General features: G+C 41.2%; 1 protein-coding gene across 1 annotated transcript in view; it reads left to right on the top strand.

Annotated features, from left to right (window-relative positions):
• The window catches only part of LOC132998627 (MAM domain-containing glycosylphosphatidylinositol anchor protein 1), a 179,111-nt gene extending 160,458 nt beyond the window's left edge, over positions 1-18,653 (top strand). Inside the window, exons 16-18 of the mRNA XM_061068356.1 lie at positions 2,442-2,572; positions 12,976-13,093; positions 18,324-18,653. Coding sequence (XP_060924339.1) covers positions 2,442-2,572; positions 12,976-13,093; positions 18,324-18,409 — 335 coding nt within the window. The 3' untranslated portion in view covers positions 18,410-18,653. The remainder of the gene's footprint in view (positions 1-2,441; positions 2,573-12,975; positions 13,094-18,323) is intronic.
• Positions 18,654-20,796: the final 2,143 nt, after the last annotated feature.

Genomic DNA, 20,796 nt, shown 5'->3' with positions numbered 1-20,796 from the left:
AAATATCAATAATTATAGCGATTTAATTTTTTTCAATTGTAATAAAACAAACCCCAGTATTTGACAATACATTGCTTAAAAATCACTTAAGCTTAGAAATAATAATGCAACATTCATCATGATAAATATACAGTAGATATCGACCAATATGAACATTTGTGTCAACATATAATGTTTGGCCAGATCGTCCAGCCGTATAACACACACTTTTTTCTAGACGCTACTTATCTCTCTCTCTCTACTCTTATGCTTTTGTACCTTTAGTTTTTCAGGTTTGGATCCTCATTTTGAAGTAAACATCATGATCGGCTTGTTGTCTAGTAAGGTTTGATTAAAAAAGGATTTAGGGAAGCCTAGATTTGTCCTCCTTTCTCATGCTCCTGAAATGGTTATTTGCTCAGAATTCTGAATAACACGCTTTGGCTTGTTGTTTTATGGTCGCAGATGCCAGATCACAGACTGTAATTGCATTTCCTGTGAGCACAGAAGAGCAAAGCTTTGACTCTGAGGCAAACCTTAGTGACAGAGACAGGCGAAGGACATGAACCCTATTTACAGGGAGATGATGGACAGAGGGACGAGGGAACCAGTGTTACAGCCTTTTATTGTCTAAGGAGAAACAGAGGAACTCATTTGATTTCAAGTGGAGGTGCACGTATCTGTGTGTGTGCGGCTTTGAACCACTGCCGTCTTCCCCACTCGTGCAAGTAGCCCTGATAGAGCTGTGCTTTCTCCTCTGCCTCTCTGACACTCTCACCAACACTTTGCTTTACCTCAGTCCAATCAATAGACTGCTTATCAGAGTCCTCTTCCTCTCCTGCCAGGTGTGTGTGTGTGTGTGTGTGTGTGTGTGTGTGTGTGTGTGTGTGTGTGTGTGTGTGTGTGTGTGTGTGTGTGTGTGTGTGTGTGTGTGTGTGTGTGTGTGTGTGTGTGTGTGTGTGTGTGTGTGTGTGTGTTTGCGTGTGTGTTTGTGTGTGTGTGTGTTTTGATGGTCAGGATGCAATAGAGAGAAAGAGAGGGAATGGTTGATGAGCACGGAGGGAGACAATAAGGGTCAGAGATAGATAAAGTATTAGCCAACGTTTATTTTCATTAAACAACAGTGCTGCCCATGTCCTTTTAATTACAATGTGCTGAACAGGGGATTATTTAATGTGGTTATTATATCTATCCAAACTGTAGATGACCATGATCCTTCCATTTTAGGGAAACATGGATATTCACTTTCTCGCTGAGAGTTAGAAGAGCTCCGTGCCAAATACTGTGTTTGTCTGTTCAAAAGGAAGCCTGCAGACAGTTCGATAATACAGTCCTAATGGACAGGTTCACTGTGTGGCCCAATGTGCTGGTCATTTACAAAAACATTTCAATTTGACGGATAGTAGTGCATATATATGTATATATATATATAAAACTATTGGTTGCTTTTTTTCCATGCTTGTGTCAACACTGTCATGCATTTTTAAATCTGCCTGTCAGTCTGCTGCTTCAAGGTTTAAGAAACAACAGAGTGATAAACAGTTGTGTGCATACATATGCCACATGCAAACTCCTGTTGTACACCCACACACACACACACACACACATACACGTTATATACATATAACAGAGATACAGTGACCCCCTGCCTGCGTATTTGTTTAAAAAACCGGTGGTTGGTTAATGTTCCAATTAGGAGCTGGCTGGGAATCGTTAAGAAGACGAATGTTACTCTCACACCTTAGAGACCCGACAGAGAGCGAGAGACTGAGGGAGAGAAGGAGAGGGGGAGAATTTGGATCACTTGGCTCCATTGTTGTTGTTTTTATTTAAAGCGTCATATGGCAGTGAGTGTATCCCGTGTTTTAAAGAAAACAAAGTATTTTACAAGTGATTAAATCACCACATCTCCTCTGTTAAACTCTCACTTTACTCTTCACCGTTATGTCGGTGTGACTGCCTCTCTTGACTCCTCCTTGCTGCTGTCCATTTGCTCCATAGCTACATCATAGTAAACTAAAATCATTCACCGGACACATCACAGCTCCGCCCAGAGGCTACACACATGTAACCTTCACCCACATTTAGTATCTGATCCTGGAGCATCTCTGTAGTACACAGTAACGACTGGACCATGTGTATATTTGTGCTTGTATGTATATGTGTGTGTGTGTGTGTGTGTGTGTGTGTGTGTGTGTGTGTGTGTGTGTGTGTGTGTGTGTGTGTGTGTGTGTGTGTGTGTGTGTGTGTGTGTGTGTGTGTGTGTGTGTGTGTGTGTGTGTGTGTGCATGCTCCTCTCTGACAGTTGCTGGACGATATGTTGGGAAGTTACTTTGTTTAAATGTTTTCTTCTTTAACTGTTTAATAATGAGAATCTCTGCTCGCACCATTACCATATACAATTTTAGATTTTATGCTAAGTGACAGTCTTTAATAAGCTGCGTGTGTGAATATTTTCACAGGCACTCTCAATGTTCTCCTGAGAGTGAGAAGCATTGCCTCGGTGGACACTGTGATTTGGACCAAGTCTGGCCATCAAGGCCCCGACTGGCAGAAAGCGTACTTTGACATCAGCCCCAGTGGACCCTTCCAGGTAAGTGTTGTGTGTGAAAAAAAAGACAAGAGGAGAGCCTGTGTTACAAAGTAGCTGGTAGCGTCATCCATCATCTTCGATCTGCTTTAAACAAAACACATACAACTTTGTGCATCATGTGCTGCCTCCCTCATGCTCCACCCAGGCACCACCCCTTGTCTAGGCCAAAAAGTATATTTCCATTTGGATAATCGCTTGTATTCTTCAACTCTTAAAGGCTGACTCTGGACATTCTCTGGACCTGATAATCCTAACAGTCGTAGTATGTCAAAATGTATTTTTGGACCAAAATATACGACCCTATCATATGCGAGAGCCAAACACATGGAGCGCTGAACCTCTTGATTTTTGAAAGATAATATTCACCACGTTGTCTCTGCATTGATTTGCTTGAAGAGATGAAAAGATTCATATGCTTTTATGTTCACTTTATTCCTCATCTCTTTCACCTCTTAGACATTTATTCTACTGCAGCCATTTCCTCTCTACTACATCTTTCCCCATGAGGAAGGTCTACACTTCGGCCCAGATAGAAGAACAGGGGCCATTTTATACTCTGGTGATTATCAGGAATCAAGGGAATTTTCCAAAGAATTGGGATTGCAATTCTGCTTGGGATGTCATGAATTTTCATAGAGGATTCTCCACATAGAATTTTAAAGCTCCAAAGAACCAGGGGATGTCATTGTATTTAGATTCAAGCTACTAGAATCAGTGCCAAAACATATACAGTGTTGTCAGATTAAATGCAAAAAAATAAATATGTTTCTCTTCCTTAGTAGAGGGGAAAATATCTTGGTGTCCTTTTAAAATGAGGAAGGTTTTTAGCAACAGAGAGCCTACAACTCACACTCTATGTTAGTGTCCCTGGCAGCACCTGGGCTGCTGAAACTGTCCGGCTGCCGAAGTGTCCTTGGGCAAGTTACTGAACACCACATATCCCCTCAAGGCTATGCTGGCAGCGAGGGAGTGATTAGTGATTGAAAACGTTCTGCACATAATGCACTGTATGAATGAGTGTGTGAATGAGTAAATGGAAAAACTGCCTGACAAGAGGTTTGAGTGGTCAGCAATACTAGAAAAGATCTATATAAATACAGACCATTTACTGCAACTAATCATAGTGTCTGCCTGCTGGAATCAATATAGTTTCACGTGATTATTTATAAAGCCCCACAAATGTCTGCGAAGAAATGGCTCCAATGAATGCAATGAAAAAATATAAGAAATGATAATATGAATTAACCCCAAGCTTCTGTTTGAGTGACAGAGGTGTATTCTTCCTTTATGAAATGACGTGTGTACAGCGGTTTTGACATTTCAGCACCGTGGGGAGGTGCAGATGAGTGAGGAGCCTCTGAGTGAACATTCAGGTCACTTTGTGCTGAATGTCAGCACGGAGCCGATCCACACGGTAACCAGAGGATTACTCGCCTCATCAAGAATGTGCTGATGTCAGGGTTGAGAACAAGGTTTCACACAGATTGTTAAAAGGCAGACAGCAAACATACAGTATTGTATGTACGCACTGACCTCAGAATGATAAATAAATATACAAGTAATTAAAGATGTACTGACTTAATACACTAGATTAGTATCAACCCCAGGAATCAAGTTGTTTTCTCCACCAAGAAGGTTATGTTTTCACCCCATTCATTTCTTTGTGGGTTGGTTTGTTTATTTGTAAACATGATTGCACAAAATCGACTGGAGGGATCACCACGGAACATATGAGGATGTTGTGTTGGTCCACCGTTTTGACAATCGACATATTTTGGAAATTGACAATCGAAAGTGTGTGCAATTTGGTATGGCTTTAGTGGATTTAAGAGGCCTTAGTGGAAATATGAGTTTGACAATAATTGGCTACTTGTCAGATAATCTACACTAAACACTGTTTCCGAAACCTTCAAGTAAAATATGATTGGACATAATATTGGCATGTAAATACATCCATATGTGGCTCAGACATGATGAGATGAGACAGAGAGGAAAGGGTAGGTTAGATTCATGAATGACATTTTGGGGATTGAATTAACAGTTGTTTTTTAAAATAGTCTAAAAACACAGGTGCAGAATTGGACCCAATGTACCGTAAAAATATGAGTGGACAATTAGAGCATTTGAAGCTGACACCAGGGTCAATTTCCAGCCTGTCAAAGGAGCTTTTTCTCATATCTAAAACTCTGACCGAACTGAAATGAAGCTCAAGGGGTGCAGCCTTCCCTAGTTTGAGCTGCACAACATTTCCCCCTTGTTTAAGTTCACCACAAGTTTAAAGTTTAAGTTCACTGTATACACACTCGGTCAATAGTGGAGGGAAAACTGTTTGGGAGACACAACAGAGGACGGGATCCTGTTTTTGAGCTCTGGCTGTTGATGCATCATCGAGGTCCCATCGGCTCTTTCGCAGCTTCGCTTGCAGTCGGCTCTTCCCTGCTGGGACGTGGTCGAGTAAACTAGATGACTCAGTCCTCCTTTCTAACTCCACACAATGCTTCTTCTCGCTCTCACTCATTTCCCCAGCACTTCTCACTCACTGTGTGTCTATTTGTGTGTGTGTGTGTGTGTGTGTGTGTGTGTGTGTGTGTGTGTGTGTGTGTGTGTGTGTGTACCTCGGTAAGCTCGCAACACAGCAGAGGGAGAGGGCAAAAAAAAGATGATGTTTTTGTTTTGCATGCCTCAAACCTCCTGTGTGAGTTTCTCGATCTCATTCTTTTTCTTTTTTTTTTTCTCCTTATCTCCGCTTATCGTTCTCTGAGGCCCAGAGCTGGGACCGACGGGCCAGTCAGGTCGATTCCGGCCCTGGTCTGCCTCACACCCTCCTGTCTTAAAACTAATGACTGCTGCCTCTAAAATCAACACGCTAAGGAAAGACAGTTCAAGCAGCTCATGCGATAGCTCTCCATGTATCTTTCTGTCTGCATCATCTGAAATCACAAGCATAAACACTGTGTTAGATGCAGTCCCACACGCACATGCAGACTAACTGCTTTTTAAACACACACACATATTCCAGTATCCAATCCCCTGCAGCAATTAGCTATGACAGGTCAATTAACAGGCTTATTTATGAGCAGGGGATGCCTGCTAGTTGTGTTGTAATGATTCTAGATACTCTTTGTACGTGCATGGGGGAAATTGAATCCATGATGAATGTGGGCTGAAGGCCTTGGCTGGGGGCTGCATTTGCTCTTCATTAACTATTCCTCTGCAACACCATGTTTCTTTCAGCATTAAACAGAGAATGAAGCCTGAAACAGTGGGCACGCCGTAGGTTTGAGGGCTCCCCTGTGATCTCATCAGTAAAGACTTGGTCTTATTTGGTTGTTAAAATGTTTTCTCTAATCCAGTCATCTTCCGTTATTAGTTCATTACACCTAGTTACACAGGAAACAGGTCACTTCAATTAAAAATAAAGAATTTGCATAGACTCAATAATAAAAAAACATGACAAATTACAGGATTCAATCAAGTGGAATTTATCTTGTTTATTAGGTGTGTTAATGGTATTCATTTACATCCAACAGAAACTCATATCAAGGGTTTCAGTTTGTGTTTCTGATGGTATAGGTGTGACTGTATGAGAACCAGGGTCAGTCCATCTATCCATTATCTACTAATTCTGTTAATGTATTTACTTAGTGTTCAACGTAATCACTGTTTTAATGGACAAATGATAATTCAAGGTATGCACATATACTGATATCAATGCGTTTTGAGTGGCGATAACCTCTCAAATACACAGAACCACTTATGGATAGGAGTGACAGATTTCTATGGAGGGTTGCCACTTCACTGTGGAAACACACAGGCAACGGTGCAAACCACTGTACCACCGTGCCTCCCACCAGGGTCAGTGAAAAGGTAAAATACAGTTAAGATCCAAATGGATGGAATATAAATACGCCCCCAGTTTCAAGCTCATCTCTCTGAGCTTGAAATGGAACATGCCAACTCAGACATATGCACACACTGATGACAAATCAAAATACGTGCACATACACTACTCACACACAACACAGAGTGTACTGTTCATGCACACCGTTTCAGTGCTGCGCTAAAGCAGCTGGCTTAATTGGTCCAGACACCAGAACCTACTGGTGTTAAATGGAAATTAAACTGTCAGGAAGAAAAAGTCGACCGTCTGAACCGTGTACGTTTGTGCTTCAGCAACACAGGCCGTATTTCAGAGACAGGGAATGCGGGTGTTTGAACGAGAGGGAATGAGATGAGTGTGTGTTTATATCATCAATAAAGCACTTAATGCATCTTAAATATTCATCCCCCATTTGTATCGTGACTTGGGCACAGGTAGGGGAGGCAGGATGGATGAATGTGAGAGGAGGCACACGAGAGAGAGAGGTTGTCTCCTTGGCAACTGAAGGTTGCCGTATGGTTTTTCTCATGTGTGCATGCATGTAGTGTTTGCTCACTCCATCACTTCAGTTAGTGGTTTGATTGTGGCTTTGAACAGTTTGTCCGCCATTTGTTTTCGTGCATCATTTTCAATTAATCACAGTTTTTTGAGTTTGACATAACTGACAGAGAAAATGAATTTAATATATCTTTTTATCAATCGATCAATTGCATGCTTTACTTATACATGTCAATATTTATCTTGCTGCCATTCAGTTAAACACTTTATAACCTTTTTAAGGATTAAGATAAACTATGTAATCCCCATAATCATACACACACACACACACACATGTACCAGCCACAGAAACCACATGTAACAAATAGAGTTGCTAAATAATGTAGCAAGCGTGCAGCCTTGATCCTCGCACTTGCCGCAGGAGGCGAGCTGATGAACATACTTTCCTACTCCCTCTCTGTTTCTCCTCAGTCTCTCTTTCCTCCTTCTTACTACCTTCTGTCATGTATCGATCTCCCCAAGGGCCTGATGAAATGAAATAAGACCTGTCTGGCTCTCGCAAGTTTTCTCTTTCTCTCAGCTCCTATCGTTGACTTATTCCTACAGCCACCCTCTCTTTACCTCCATTCTCTTCTGTTTCTCATTCTCCCTCAATCTCTCTATCTCTTATTCCGTCTCTGGGGAGTGCTGATTTCCTTACAATCAATAATAATGATTAAGCTGTCTGCTACTGACAATTACCTGACAAATTTGCTGTTGTTGTGTTCCTCCATTTAGCTTATTTTGTCGGAAAAAAGACGTTGGGATAAAGAGTGGCTCCATCACGTTTATTCTGCCAATTACTATGGTTTGCTGTGTCTGAAACACTTGATACTAGTGTTGCATGCTGCATGCGCCGACAATAGTTAAAGAGAAACGGGGGTTGGGTTTAGGTTGCTCAAGGGATAATATTCTGGCTGCTGTTTTTCCATAATAATATACGATGCAAAAAACATCTAAATCAGCATTCAAAGCCAACTCAACTCTGATGACATCACCAGTGCAATTAAGTCAGATGTGATCCTCCAGAGTTTTTTTTCACAGCATGACTACTTCCATCTCTAATGAGTGACTTTAACATGTTTCATTGGTCGATTGCCCTTTAAAAGATTCAGTGTTCAGAAGAGAGAGAACCGGTGGTAGCCTTCAGTTGTCATAAAACTCAAAAGGTGTACCGTAGAGAGGATGCGCTCCTGAAGTAGATATCTCATTATAAAAACGTTCATACTAGGGTGAAGAAAACAAAAATTTGTACAATTTAGATAAAACACACTAGGATTATTTCATATTCAATTTCTGCCAATAGATTCCTTTCACCTACATCTCTGCTTTACCGACACTCTCGTTTGATCTTCATCATAGAAGTCGGGAAGTGGAGTTCATGTCACATGGCAGTAATGTTAACATTCATTTGTCATCTCAAAGCTGGTCATTGTGCAAAACCCAGTTTAATTAAGGTCTTTTACTGCGTCTGTAGCTCCGCTTTTTAATTCTTTTGATTCTTTTGCCACATAATTGAAGAAGACTTTAACTTAAATTCCCATTATAAATAAACAGACACAGCCTAGTAGTGTCCATTATTTAACCGTCTCAAATCTTTCCTTTGAATGACCCTCATGATTTCCTAATCCGGCTGAATTCTCTGAGGAACGTGTTTTTGAAGTAGACCTTATTTAGTCCCACGGTCTGCAGGAGTGACTGCATATTGACACTTGTTTCATTCCTGCTTCATGTTGAGAGCATGTCCACAGAGGACACCAACTTTCTAGTCGTTTGCACGGCTCAGTGGCTGCGTTCACTGAAGGTCTTTGAGGTACTGCCACTCGCCTCAGCGTTTCCCTTCTCTTTGTGCTCTGTCCAACAAAAGTAATGATGTCTTTGAGAACAGCTTCCCTTCCTGCCTCTCTAAAACAAGAGCCGCAGTCCAGCCAGTGGTTTGCATTAAGACAATACTTTTATTGTAAACGGCCTTGATTGCTAATGTCTCTGTGCATTCAAGTTGTAAATTCCTGAAATGTGAACTGTCTCTTTCTGAGCTTGTTTTCTCATGCTCTGGGTTCATTGCATTTTTAGGGAAAGCCAAGCATTTTCTTTGAGCTGCACATTCACATTCACAAGTGTCTCCACTTGTCAATCAGTAGCTGTGGAGATTTCTCTCGCTAAATGTTTTTAACCTTCCATCGAACCACCATCTATCTTCCTCTGCTATCTTGTCAATCACGCTCCTGTCTTAGATCTAACAGAATCAGAGGATATTGCAAACTTGCAGAGAAGTAACGTGTACATGTAAAATCAATGCAGATACAAAAAAGAGGTAACGTGTTGTAGTAGAATAGCTGTGTTCTCACTCGCTCCCCTGTGGATTACCCAGAGGCCATCTGTGTTCCTCACAGTGTTTTGTACCTGGGGGCTTGTTGGAAACCAGGCCAACCCACATTTGTGTTCCTCACACTGCAGCGACTCTCATCCGCACGCGTATTTCAAAGCTCTCTCTCTCTCTCTCTCTCTCTCTCTCTCTCTCTCTCTCTCTCTCTCTCTCTCTCTCTCTCTCTCTCTGTCAACCACACACACACACACACACACACACTCTGTTTTACACTCTCTGGTGGCTGTGTACCCTCTGGTATGTGGACAGCACATCAATGCGAACATTAAAGGTTACACGGCTTGACAGAACGACACATTCACAACTCCAACCTGACACTTTACTGTACAGCCTTTGATCCTGAAGTCACACACACAAACACACACATACACAGACAGACACACACACACACACACATACACAGACAGACACACACACACACACAAACACACACACAAGCTTTCTATCAGGCACATTAGCAATAACAAGAGCCTTTGACTGCCATGACTCTTAACATTTAATCTTCCAACCCGACCACTTGCAGCACTTTGCTTTTTGCATTTTTGAAGTGCACAGATTTGTTTGTCTGAAAGCAATTATATATTGCATCCTGTATACCGGATTTATGATCCATTAAGATATATCGGTCAAAGTTCAAAAGTTAAAATCCTGTCTATCAATGTTCAGCGCCTGTATACGGAGCGGCTTTGCCACTCCTAAGGTTGAGAAAACTCTGAGCTGCACTTTTGTAGGCACTCAAGCACAGTGCCCAGCAGTGGTGTTTTAAGGTTGAGCCAGTGTTGGCACAGGCCACTCACACTTCAGCTTGTTCGGTCAGCAGTGAACTTTAAGTCAAAGGGCGTAATCCTGTGTCCCTGAGCCTCTCCAGGAAAAACAAACACGTGAAATCATTACTTTTGCCATCCTGTGCTGCATGGCAGGATTTTGCATTGCCTTTGTGCCTCTCCACAGAGGGATCTGTCTTTGAGGAAATGATTATGCTCGGTGCCATTGCGCTGCTGTGTAGCTTAAAGGAGGCAGTTATTTGTGATGTTGTTTTGTGTGCTTTGTCACGGCCGGTGTTTCTCTTGGCTTCCCTCTCATCATCTCTAATTATACAACAATCTGGTGTCTTGTGCTCGCAGGTGCACGGAGGCACGCATGCACACCTCCAGTGTCACTGCGGGTGTGTTTGTGTGCATGTGTGTTTACTACAAACCAACACTTATTTATGGGAAAAGGTGAAGCAATAAATAAAATAAAAAGAATACACACAGGCACATAGTAAAGGAACAGCATTGTAGCCTTTAATTAGATGAGCAATTAGCCTCTTCCCTCTACCACCTCTGAATATCCCTCACAACTACCATCTGCCTAAAAAATCCATTGACCCTTTTTTTTTACAAATGAGCCTGACCAGCTAAACCCATCCAGCCTTTTTTCTCACTCCACTTCCCTCTAAGAGATTAAAGGTTCCTCCAATCAAGGCCACCCCTCTCTAGGAGCAGTGGTGCAGGCTTTGTATTTGTTACTTAGCACACATCATGTTTGCAAAGCAGTTTTCAAACATGAATTTTGGAGAGTGACTGCAAAGACCTTCTCCGGACTTTTGCGTTCATACATGAACAACGCAGCGGGAGATTCTCCGGTCAGATGTGTTCCCAAGGACGAAGAAATCTCCAGAGCGTTAAAGTTATTTACGGCCTATTGTCACTGGCGTCGGCTCTTATCAGCAAATATTCTCTTGACCTCTTCGGGGATGTCTACTGGCAGAACTTTTGTTTTAGTTTTTATTTAATTTTTGTAACTTTCTGCATGCCACATGTCATCGAAACGCCCACTTGCTTGCAGTGAATCCACAAAAAAATCAGCTGTATTCTAAATAGGGGTGGAAGTTTTTACTTGGATAACCTGCTTTACGCCATATTGCTTCTTGACATTATCCCAAGTGGATAATGTCACAAGATTATCCGGAGTTTAGTGCATGTTTGAAAGCAGCTCTATAAGTGGTAAACATGAGGCCCAACACATAGTGGGTGTTCTGCGTCCCAGGAGAGGAGGACCTGCTACTTATCATTTTGGTTATATATGCAAAGAAGATCCCTCATTACAGGACGGAATTATAAAGTCAGAGGGACAGAGGTGGTGCTGCTCTTGTGTTTCACTTCCCTTGAATATAACTAAAGATGAGATGAGGAGAGAGTGACACACAGAAAGAGAAAAAGAAAGACAGATGGTTTAGGCTTCCTGTATAGGCACTTGCAAGTTGGTATTTACACAGGGATCAGTTGGGCTGAGTGAATCTAACATACAGTGATTCTCCAGCAGGAGCTCAGTAACTGAATCAGAGGTTGGTCCGTCTTAATCATCAGTGTCCCCCGATGATTTTCCAACTTCAACTTTCAGGCATTTTATGTTTAAACAGCTCAAGCTAACTGGAGAAAGTTCTTCACATGCTTTTGGCCATGCTGCTACTTGTCTGTGGCAATAAATAGGTTATTGGTATATGCCCCATGAATTTCTGTTTGATACTTCAAACTGACACAGCTTTTAGGAGCTAGCAGCACAACACCACACTGCTCTGCCTGTTTTTTTGGTTAAATGCGTTCTGTATTCTGTGAATACTCCACGACAGCACTTTGGTGTTAACAGCTGTTGTTTGGAGAGTAGAGTCAGTCATGCATGTTTGTTACTCCTCCATGTATGCATCTGCTCGCTCTCCTGTTAACCTGTAAATAAAGAATAACGGTATACAGGCAAAATGCATGCTGTCATCACCTGCATCACCTGCTACTGCTGGAATAACTTGAGGGTGCAGTGCTCTGCTCAAGGGCTAGTTGGTAACATAGTAGTAGTAACTGTACACACACATATGAGACACCGCACCAATTTGTGCAAGTAGCACATTTCTGTAGAAACGAAATAAATAGGTCAAATAAGCTGTTATTACTTAGATTTATTACCTAGGATTTATAATCTTTCAGAAGTTTTCATATTAAAGATTAAAACATTGTACAGCATCAGTGTCTGTCTTTATTGTCGACAACTGTAGTCCTGAGAGTTGCTTTTGTTGTTTTCTGGAGCAACACAGTTTTCTTGTTTATTTGCTTGTTCCTCCTCATATTCCAGACAGAATACGTTCGTTTTTTGATTAGTTGGGTGCGATGGGCTTTGGGTGCCTCGGTACACCACAGTAATTAGGCTGTCAGTCAAACCCAGATGGCTGGTGGCTAAAATGGGAAAAGTCGCCTGGAAAGTTTTCAGATGGAGTCTCCTGTTCAGTTATATAAATGATTCAAGAGTCTAAAGATGTGATGTATAACTACTAACATGCTATTTCCTGTGCTGTGTGTATAATTAATTAATAAATTAATAATTCAATTTAAAATTCAATAAATAATTATTTCTTTACTGCAACTCCACTGACTTATGTCAAATGTCAATGTATTTAATGTTCAATCTGAAACCAAGAGTGTATCATCATCATGTATTTTTATTTAGATGTAAAGTAAACTTAAATTAATAAGCCCTAAAATGTATTTTTTTTGTGTTTTGTGGCACCAGATTTTCAGATATACTCACCCAGCATCCATCTGTTTCTTTGTCTCCTTCCCTAACCAGATTGTATTTGAAGGAATCCGAGGTCAGAGTTTCGAGGGGGACATTGCCATCGACGACGTCTCCATCACCATAGGGAAGTGCAAACAGGAGAACACTGTAGCCAGCGCAGGTAAGACAGGTAAGATAGACTTGTATTGAGTGGAGAGATGTAGACACACTAACACAAAGAAACGTTCAAGGCCACTATGAAGCACTTTGCTAAGAAGGCACCTGGCTTTTGAGCAAATAAAGAAGTTGCTGGGAAGCTGACACTGAGCAGAATTAAACTGCGATGAACTCAACTGATTTCAACAAAACAGAAATGAATTGAGGCACAGCAGAGAAGGGAATTAGTGTCGGGACACAAATTCAAAGGAACGAGAGAAAAAAAGAGCTAAATATCTTCTTTAGTGTTTGAGAACTGTGGAAATAGAGCAGAGAGAGCGGGGGTTGTCAGTGTGAGGGCTGAACGCAGACAAGTGGACACTGCAGGGCACCGGCGTCGAGGCGAACTGGAACCCTCATCCTCATTTCCGTTCTATTCTTCTGTCTCTTTCGTTGTATTTACTCTCCATCCCTTTATCTTTAACTTTTCACAATACAACCCAACTGAGTCCTCCACATCCACCTTCTTTTCATACCTCTTTCCTTTTGTTCTCAATTAGCCATCTCCTCGTTATTTACTCCGTACCTCTGCACATTACTCCTCATCCTTGAAAATCTTGGTATTAACACCAAAGAAAAAAAGAGAGAATAAAAGAGAGGTGTTTGGTGATTATTAAGAAAAAAAGTGCATGACTTAACCACGATTTCTCCACTCACTCCAAGTTAAACCAAGCTAAGGGTCCATGTGTAGAACAACACAATGCTATATTTTTCTTCGCTTGTAAATACTGTTTGTGAGGCAGCACTTTGCCTTAAGGGCGAGGCAGAAAGACAAACCAGTGAGTTTCAGTGAAGGAGTGCATGTCCATGTAAGCGTGTGCAGGGAGACACAAACAGCCAGCAGGGCAGACAGAGGGAGGGGAGGGGTCATGGAGAAGAGACGGAGGCAGAGAAAAGGTCAAAGACTGAGAGAGAGTGAAAGGATGTCTGTGTGTGTTTGTGTATGTTTGTGTGTGTGTGTGTGTTTTTGTGTGTGTGTGTGTGTGTGTGTGTGTGTGTGTGTGTGTGTGTGTGTGTGTGTGTGAGTGAGAGAGAGAGAGAAAGACTTCATCTTATTTGGGCATTTGTACCTTCTAGACTCACTCTCACTTAAGTAATTGTACCATTTAAAGAATCTTTTGATAATTTTGTATCTTATCTGGTGAAATCTTTTTTCACATCCCGATAGTCATTATTTAATAGATTTGTCTGAAAAAAAGCCAGTGTCTGTGGCCTCACAGGACGGAAATAAACACAACCAATTATCTCTCACCCTGCCCGTGCTCTCAGCCAGAGAGACATACGCCGCTGAGGCAGAGACACTGGCCAAAAGTTTAGCCAGCGAGTGAGGGAAAAGTCAACTTCCTGCCGTTATCAAACAGGGTTGATGTGTTTCGAGTGTGTAGCTTTGATGAGAGGGCCAAAGGGAGGGAGATGGGATGAATCAGTGGCATTTTGTCTATCTGGAGCCTGCTCTTGCCAGTTTTACAGGATCATCAACCTAAGCTTTAAAATGTGTGCAGTTTGTAACATAATACGTCTTTGAATTTGTATTCCTCGATTTGAAATTAACTGACTGGCTTCGCATCGCCTCACCTAGCAGACCTCCTCATCCCTGATACATCAGTGTTATACTAATGAAGAGTTATATTATTATTAGTTTTATTATTATCGTTATTATTATTATTATTAACATTATTATTATTACTATTATTATTATTATTACTATTATTATATTGAATAGTTTTTTCAAGACCTTTAGGTTTAGAAAATCGAACAAATCGCAATTAAACATAGGAAATCATCTCGGAATGGTTTAACAATCTTCCAAAAAGCATCTTTCAATGAGAGAAAAGAGGGAAATAAACCTCAGCCCCTGACCAGGGTTACTCTTTCAGGCAGGACAGGTATGGATTAGATGCCACATGCAAATAGTTTAATACAATAATGCAGATTTTGTGGTGCAACATGTGTGAACAATTTTTGTCCATGTTTTACTGCCATGTCCCACCCCAAAGATAACCTTAGAGCCATGGAAACACAACACAAAAGACAAAAATGACAAAGTGAATTATTAAAACCTGCCTTTACTTCCTCAAAGCCCAAATGTGAGACGCCTGTGTGCGAGTGTGTTTGCGAGTGTGCGCTTGGCCGTGTGCGATCTCACAAATATGCGCATGTAAAGACACTGGCGGATGGACTGAATAATGGATGAAGGTGTAAACAGGAAGAAGAAAGCTCTTGAGCCCTCTGAGTGTGTGTGCGTGTGCATTTGTGTCCTGCAGGTTTTGTGCAGGCAGAGCGGTATAGTGCAGACAGATGGGTAATTATCAGGCAGGCGACTAAAGATTCCTCGTCACTGTAAGAAACACGAATGCATCTGTCCTTAGTAAAGGAATTTTATGCCACCGTGGAGTCGGTGAAGGTAAAGTGAGGATGAAAGAAGAATTTAGCTCAACCTGTGCTCGTAAGGTTTGATGAATTCAAAATATGACTCCCTTTAATTTTTTTTATCTGCCTTCCTACAAGATGCACTGGATTTATAGACAAGTCATTTTATACTTGTATGTGTGTTGTGTGTTATCGTATTTCTTGCTTCTTTGGGACTTTTTCGGGCATTAAAATTGACCTTGTCAGGACCAATAGACGTAATGGGAACAAACACCTGTTCCAAATGAGGAAAAATGTAATTTCAGAGGTCCTGGTTAAGGTTAGTGGTAAGCTGGGAATTGTGAGTAGGTTAGGGTTTAAGGGATAATTCACAGAAAAATAAAAATTAACTCATCATCTACTCACCACTATGCCGATGGAGGGGTGGGATACGTACGCTAAGCTAGCGGACGTAGCCACACAATGCTGTGTCCAAGGGTCAGTGAAAGCACTTCATATGAAGATAACAGAGGAGAAATACATTTGAAAAAAATTTTGAGATCAGGGAGGCTCCGACTCAATTGGTAACATTAAGGTTATTCTGTGAACCTCCCATGCTCCAGTTGTGAAGGCCCCCGCTATTGTCAAAAGTGCCAAATTAGTGAATTAACATCTAGTGTGAAGCAGCCTTAACATGGCTGCAAAGACTTATTCTCTCTCTTTCTCATTCTCTTTCTCACACAGACACACACACATACGAACAAATGCACCGATACGGTAACTAACATTCATACACGTGCATCCACCCATAGTGTTTTCAGAGGAGACTTGGATCCCACAAATGCACACATATGTCGACTGTAAGCATTTAAATCCACTTTAGCACACACATATGTTTTATATGCACATACAGGGGACTGTTATCCTGCAGTTCTCCACAAGTGAATCATTTCCAGTGACGTGCTGGGTGCAGCTCCACCTGCGTATGAATTCAAGTCCCAGTTGTGTGTGAATGGTAAAGAGGTGGTAGAGGGTAAACATGTCTCCCACTGTTTACATTTTATGTGAATCCCATTAAAGTGAAAGTAATACTACTTATCTTTTGAACTCCATTTTACTCCATGGCAGCACAGAAAGATATATGATGCATTAGTATCACTGCCACACAATCACAGAAATAGACGTCCATGTTTCTTTACAAGACTGTTTGTGTGTGTGTGTGTGTGTGTGTGTGTGTGTGTGTGTGTGTGTGTATGTGTGAGGGGGGGTGGTAGGATTGGTAAAAGGAAAGCTGGAGAGAGACAAGCAGATAGAGAGATGTAAAATGTCATGTTCCATTTAAATATGTTGCCAGCATACTATATGTTATTTTATGTGTGTGTGTGTGTGCGTGTGTGTGTGTGTGTGTGTTTGTGTGTGTGTGGTTGCGTAAAATTGTGAGTGTGTTTGTGTGTGTTTTGTACGCTTCAAAGCTTTATTATAAATATTGATTTTCTGCCTAGAGGATGGACCCTTGATATGAAATCGTATTGATCTTTTTAATGCAATACCTACTTTTTATTTATGAAACTTTGTATTTGTGCAGCTCGTATGTGTAATTTGTTGCTGCATTTGTGTAATGCTGTGATAGAGTGTGTGTGTGTGTGTTCCTGTGCTTACATACTTGTGAGGACCTTTTTTAGCATAGACCCAGAGTGATGACATTTTGACCGGTCCTCACTTTTTCAATGGGCTTAGTAAGGGTGAGGTGTGTGTGTGTGTGTGTGTGTGTGTGTGTGTGTGTGTGTGTGTGTGTGTGTGTGTGTGTGTGTGTGTGTGTGTGTGTGTGTGTGTGTGTGTGTGTGTGTGTGTGTGTGTGTGTGTGTGTGTGTGTGTGTGTGTGTGTGTGTGTGTGTGTAGGAATTTGAACATAAAAAAAGCCATAGAGAAACTTGCATATGCAAATGTTGGGCTTCAGAACAATTAAGTGATACCACATAAAAGGTGCACATGCACAATAACAACCTGCAGACGGAAAATAAAGAACAATCCATCACGTACTGTATTGCTGATGATGACATCAATGGTAACTTGTTTTTCTCATTGATATCTCAAATCTGTCGAGACAATGTGTGGGATCTCTCTTTCGCTCTTACTTTTTTACTAATCCACCCCCTCATTCTTGGTTCAGTCCTTCTATACCTTTCTTCCTCTTCCACTCAACCCATTGTGTCTGACAGCCTCTTTCTTTTCTTTGAGTGAGATCATAAAACACAGATCCATTTTACTACAACCTTCTGTCTGTTGTTTAACTTCAGTCTAATGGTTTGTTTGTGTTTAAATGATGGCACGCAGAGGACAGCTCTCCAAACTCTTTGCCGCACCGGACTTTTTTTAATTTCACATGCATCAGGCCCCAGGCCAAATAATTAACATGCACAGTTAACATAATGCTCACAAGACTCAAAGACATAAATTGTATATAAAATGGCACATATGAATAATAATCACAACCTACACCTTTTATCTAATTTTCATATACAGCAAAGAGAAAATAACCTTTTGTGATGGCCACTCATTAAACAGATTTTACAATTATGACTAGAAATTGATAAGCATGCGATCACGACAACATATATATTAGTTGTAAAATTCTATAGTTATAGTGATTACATAGAGTTAGTAATATTCATGTGCTGGAATCACAAAGGACTTGTGCCATTTGGCTTACATTTTTTAAACAGTCCACAAATGACAAAATCACACATTGACAATACAAAAAGCCAGCACTTTACACACATCACAAAAATCATCTTGCAGTCAATAACATATATTAAGACGTGACAATAATGATGTTTTCTGTTTTGTTTCCCTAGTCCTGATCGGTGGCTCACGCTCACTCCCATTGGCCAGCTGGCTGACCTTTGGCCTCTCCTGCCTGCTGTTGCTGCTCTACAGATGATGAGCACTTCTCACCACAGCCACCACTTGTCTGCACGGCCAGACGCTGCCCTGACTCGCTCTTTAACTGCTCTCTCTTTCCTTGCCCCTCTCCTCCCCTCTACTTACTTGTCACCTCACCTGTCTGTCCTCCTCGCTCACTGTCTCTCTAACCTTTATGCATCCGTCTCATCATTCCTGCTTATAGGTAAATGGTAACATAAAGTCTTGGTCTACTTTCCCCTCCTGATATCTTTGAACATTTCCCCTGCAGACACTCTGCAGTATAACCAACAGACTGAATTTAAGGTGAACATACTTAATGATCTTCGACAGTCGACCTTCACATCCTCCCACTTCATCACCTTTTCCTTCTTCTCCTTCATCAAAACCCCTCGCCCATACACAGACCCTCTCATGTATCTCCACTCCCCTCGAACTACAATCCTTGACGGCCCAATTCCCGAGACACACCAAAGTGTCGGACACTCTACCAAAGATGACAAAGGACCGGAGGGAATAAAGCGAGGGAACAGGGATTCCAAGAAGAATGTGAAAGAGAGATAGAAAGTCGGGAAAATCCTTCCTTTTCACAGAAACTGTCTCCCGTCCGTCCTTACCTTTGGGACCATGGGAGCGACTGAATGACAAAGAGAGCGATGAAAAAACTGATGAATGAATGAATAAAGAAAGAAATGAATGGCGAGGAAAGGACAAACCAGAGGAGGAGGTAAAAAGAAGGGTGCTCCTGGAAGCCTCTCTGCTCGCCCTCTGCTTGCCACTTGAGACAAACCTCAGCGCGGAGACACGTGTACATTTATCTATATATATAAATATATCAAATATAACAAAGTTTCAACTTCAAACACAACCAGGACAGTGGAGGACTTTACAAAGTGAAATTAAAGAAGCACAACGTTTATACAACCTCTGCTGTTCCTTTGGGTTTTATTCTACGTATTATGTGATGTTGCAATTTGTCATGCCTTCTCAATGTTTTTGATATTTTGCTTTGGTTCTCGTTTGTTTACGCTGTTATAAGGGTCAAGGGAAATGGGTAATGGATTATTATATTAATATTTATGAAAGGAAGATGAGATGATTTGTGGTAGAGCCTGAATTAAGCACTCGGAGGAAATGCAAGGATGACCCCGAGCCACCTGGGTAGAAACCTCAACTCTTCTTCGCACAAACAGTACATTACTGAACACACACATTTACCTGGACACAAATAAACTCACACTTAGTTTTACCTTCTGACGTCACAGTCTTGCCCTCAGCTCACCCTCGGCCTCAAATACACGTCTCGCCTGCGAGTGAAGGAAAACAAAGAATGGTAGATCTAATTTTCCTATTCCAGCCTCTTTTTCATAATTGTCCCTCTGTCACTGGACGTCAAGACACCAGAGAAGAGCTGGACACCTCTAATGAGGAAGAAAGGGAAAGGGCTGTGGTATGAGAGGCAGAAAATATCCTGGAGTTCGGTTGAATAAATGATCAAAGAGCACGTCTTTCTCCGCAGGTTACTGAATGTCATGTGTGATTCCTCCCTTACACTCCTATAAGTGGAAGGAGAGGAGTATCAGTATCTGGCCGGTGTGCAGTGTGGATCACATATCAGATACTCTCTCATTGTTTCATTAACGTTGAATGTCTGTAGTGTCAAGAATTTTCATAATCGCGTAGATATGATTGTTAAAGTTAAGCAATACTCACATAGATCTATATGGTAGTTCATGATTGCATTTAAGACAACAGTTTAGTCTCCATATACAAACCCTTGTTTTCTCCAAAATACTACATACTGGCTTTTCTCTCATCATTTATCAGTTCTGATTTATTTAAAACCAGTGTATTCGCCTTTCGTGCTGTTCCCCAAAATATCAGCAGTAGCCATGATGTAAATCATTCATGGCAAAGTGTGCCTGCATTTTGTTTCATCATGCTTCAATTGATCTAAAAGAAACTCCACATTCATCAGTCACCCTGCTCCAATAACAGATCCGCTCATGTATGCTCATCATTACCACTTGCATTTGACTGTGTTGTGTCATGTTGAGTTTATCATTGCATTTATTTTTTTTTGTTTGTTTGTTTGTCTTCTTTATTGTGGCTACAAATTGTAATAATAATTATTCAGCCATAATGAGTACATAAGAGAAATACTGTGCCTATTTAACCTTCCCATTTAGACTGGTGTGGGAGGTAATTTTGATGCTGATGAAACAGGCACTGATACAAACTGTTAGAGAAGACATGCTTTCCTGTCAATATATCTTTCTGCAACCATATACAGTTCTCTATAAGGCTAAGCTTAACATCTCTTCAAAACACTTCTGTCTTTTCCCCAAAACACAACAGTAGCAAACAGTGTTGGTTTTAAGGCATTCGCTTCCATGTTTCTAGTTT

The sequence above is a fragment of the Limanda limanda genome, chromosome 3, assembly GCF_963576545.1.
Source record: "Limanda limanda chromosome 3, fLimLim1.1, whole genome shotgun sequence".
Classification (NCBI taxonomy): Eukaryota; Metazoa; Chordata; class Actinopteri; order Pleuronectiformes; family Pleuronectidae; genus Limanda; species Limanda limanda.
This window is presented reverse-complemented; position numbering and strand designations above follow the sequence as displayed.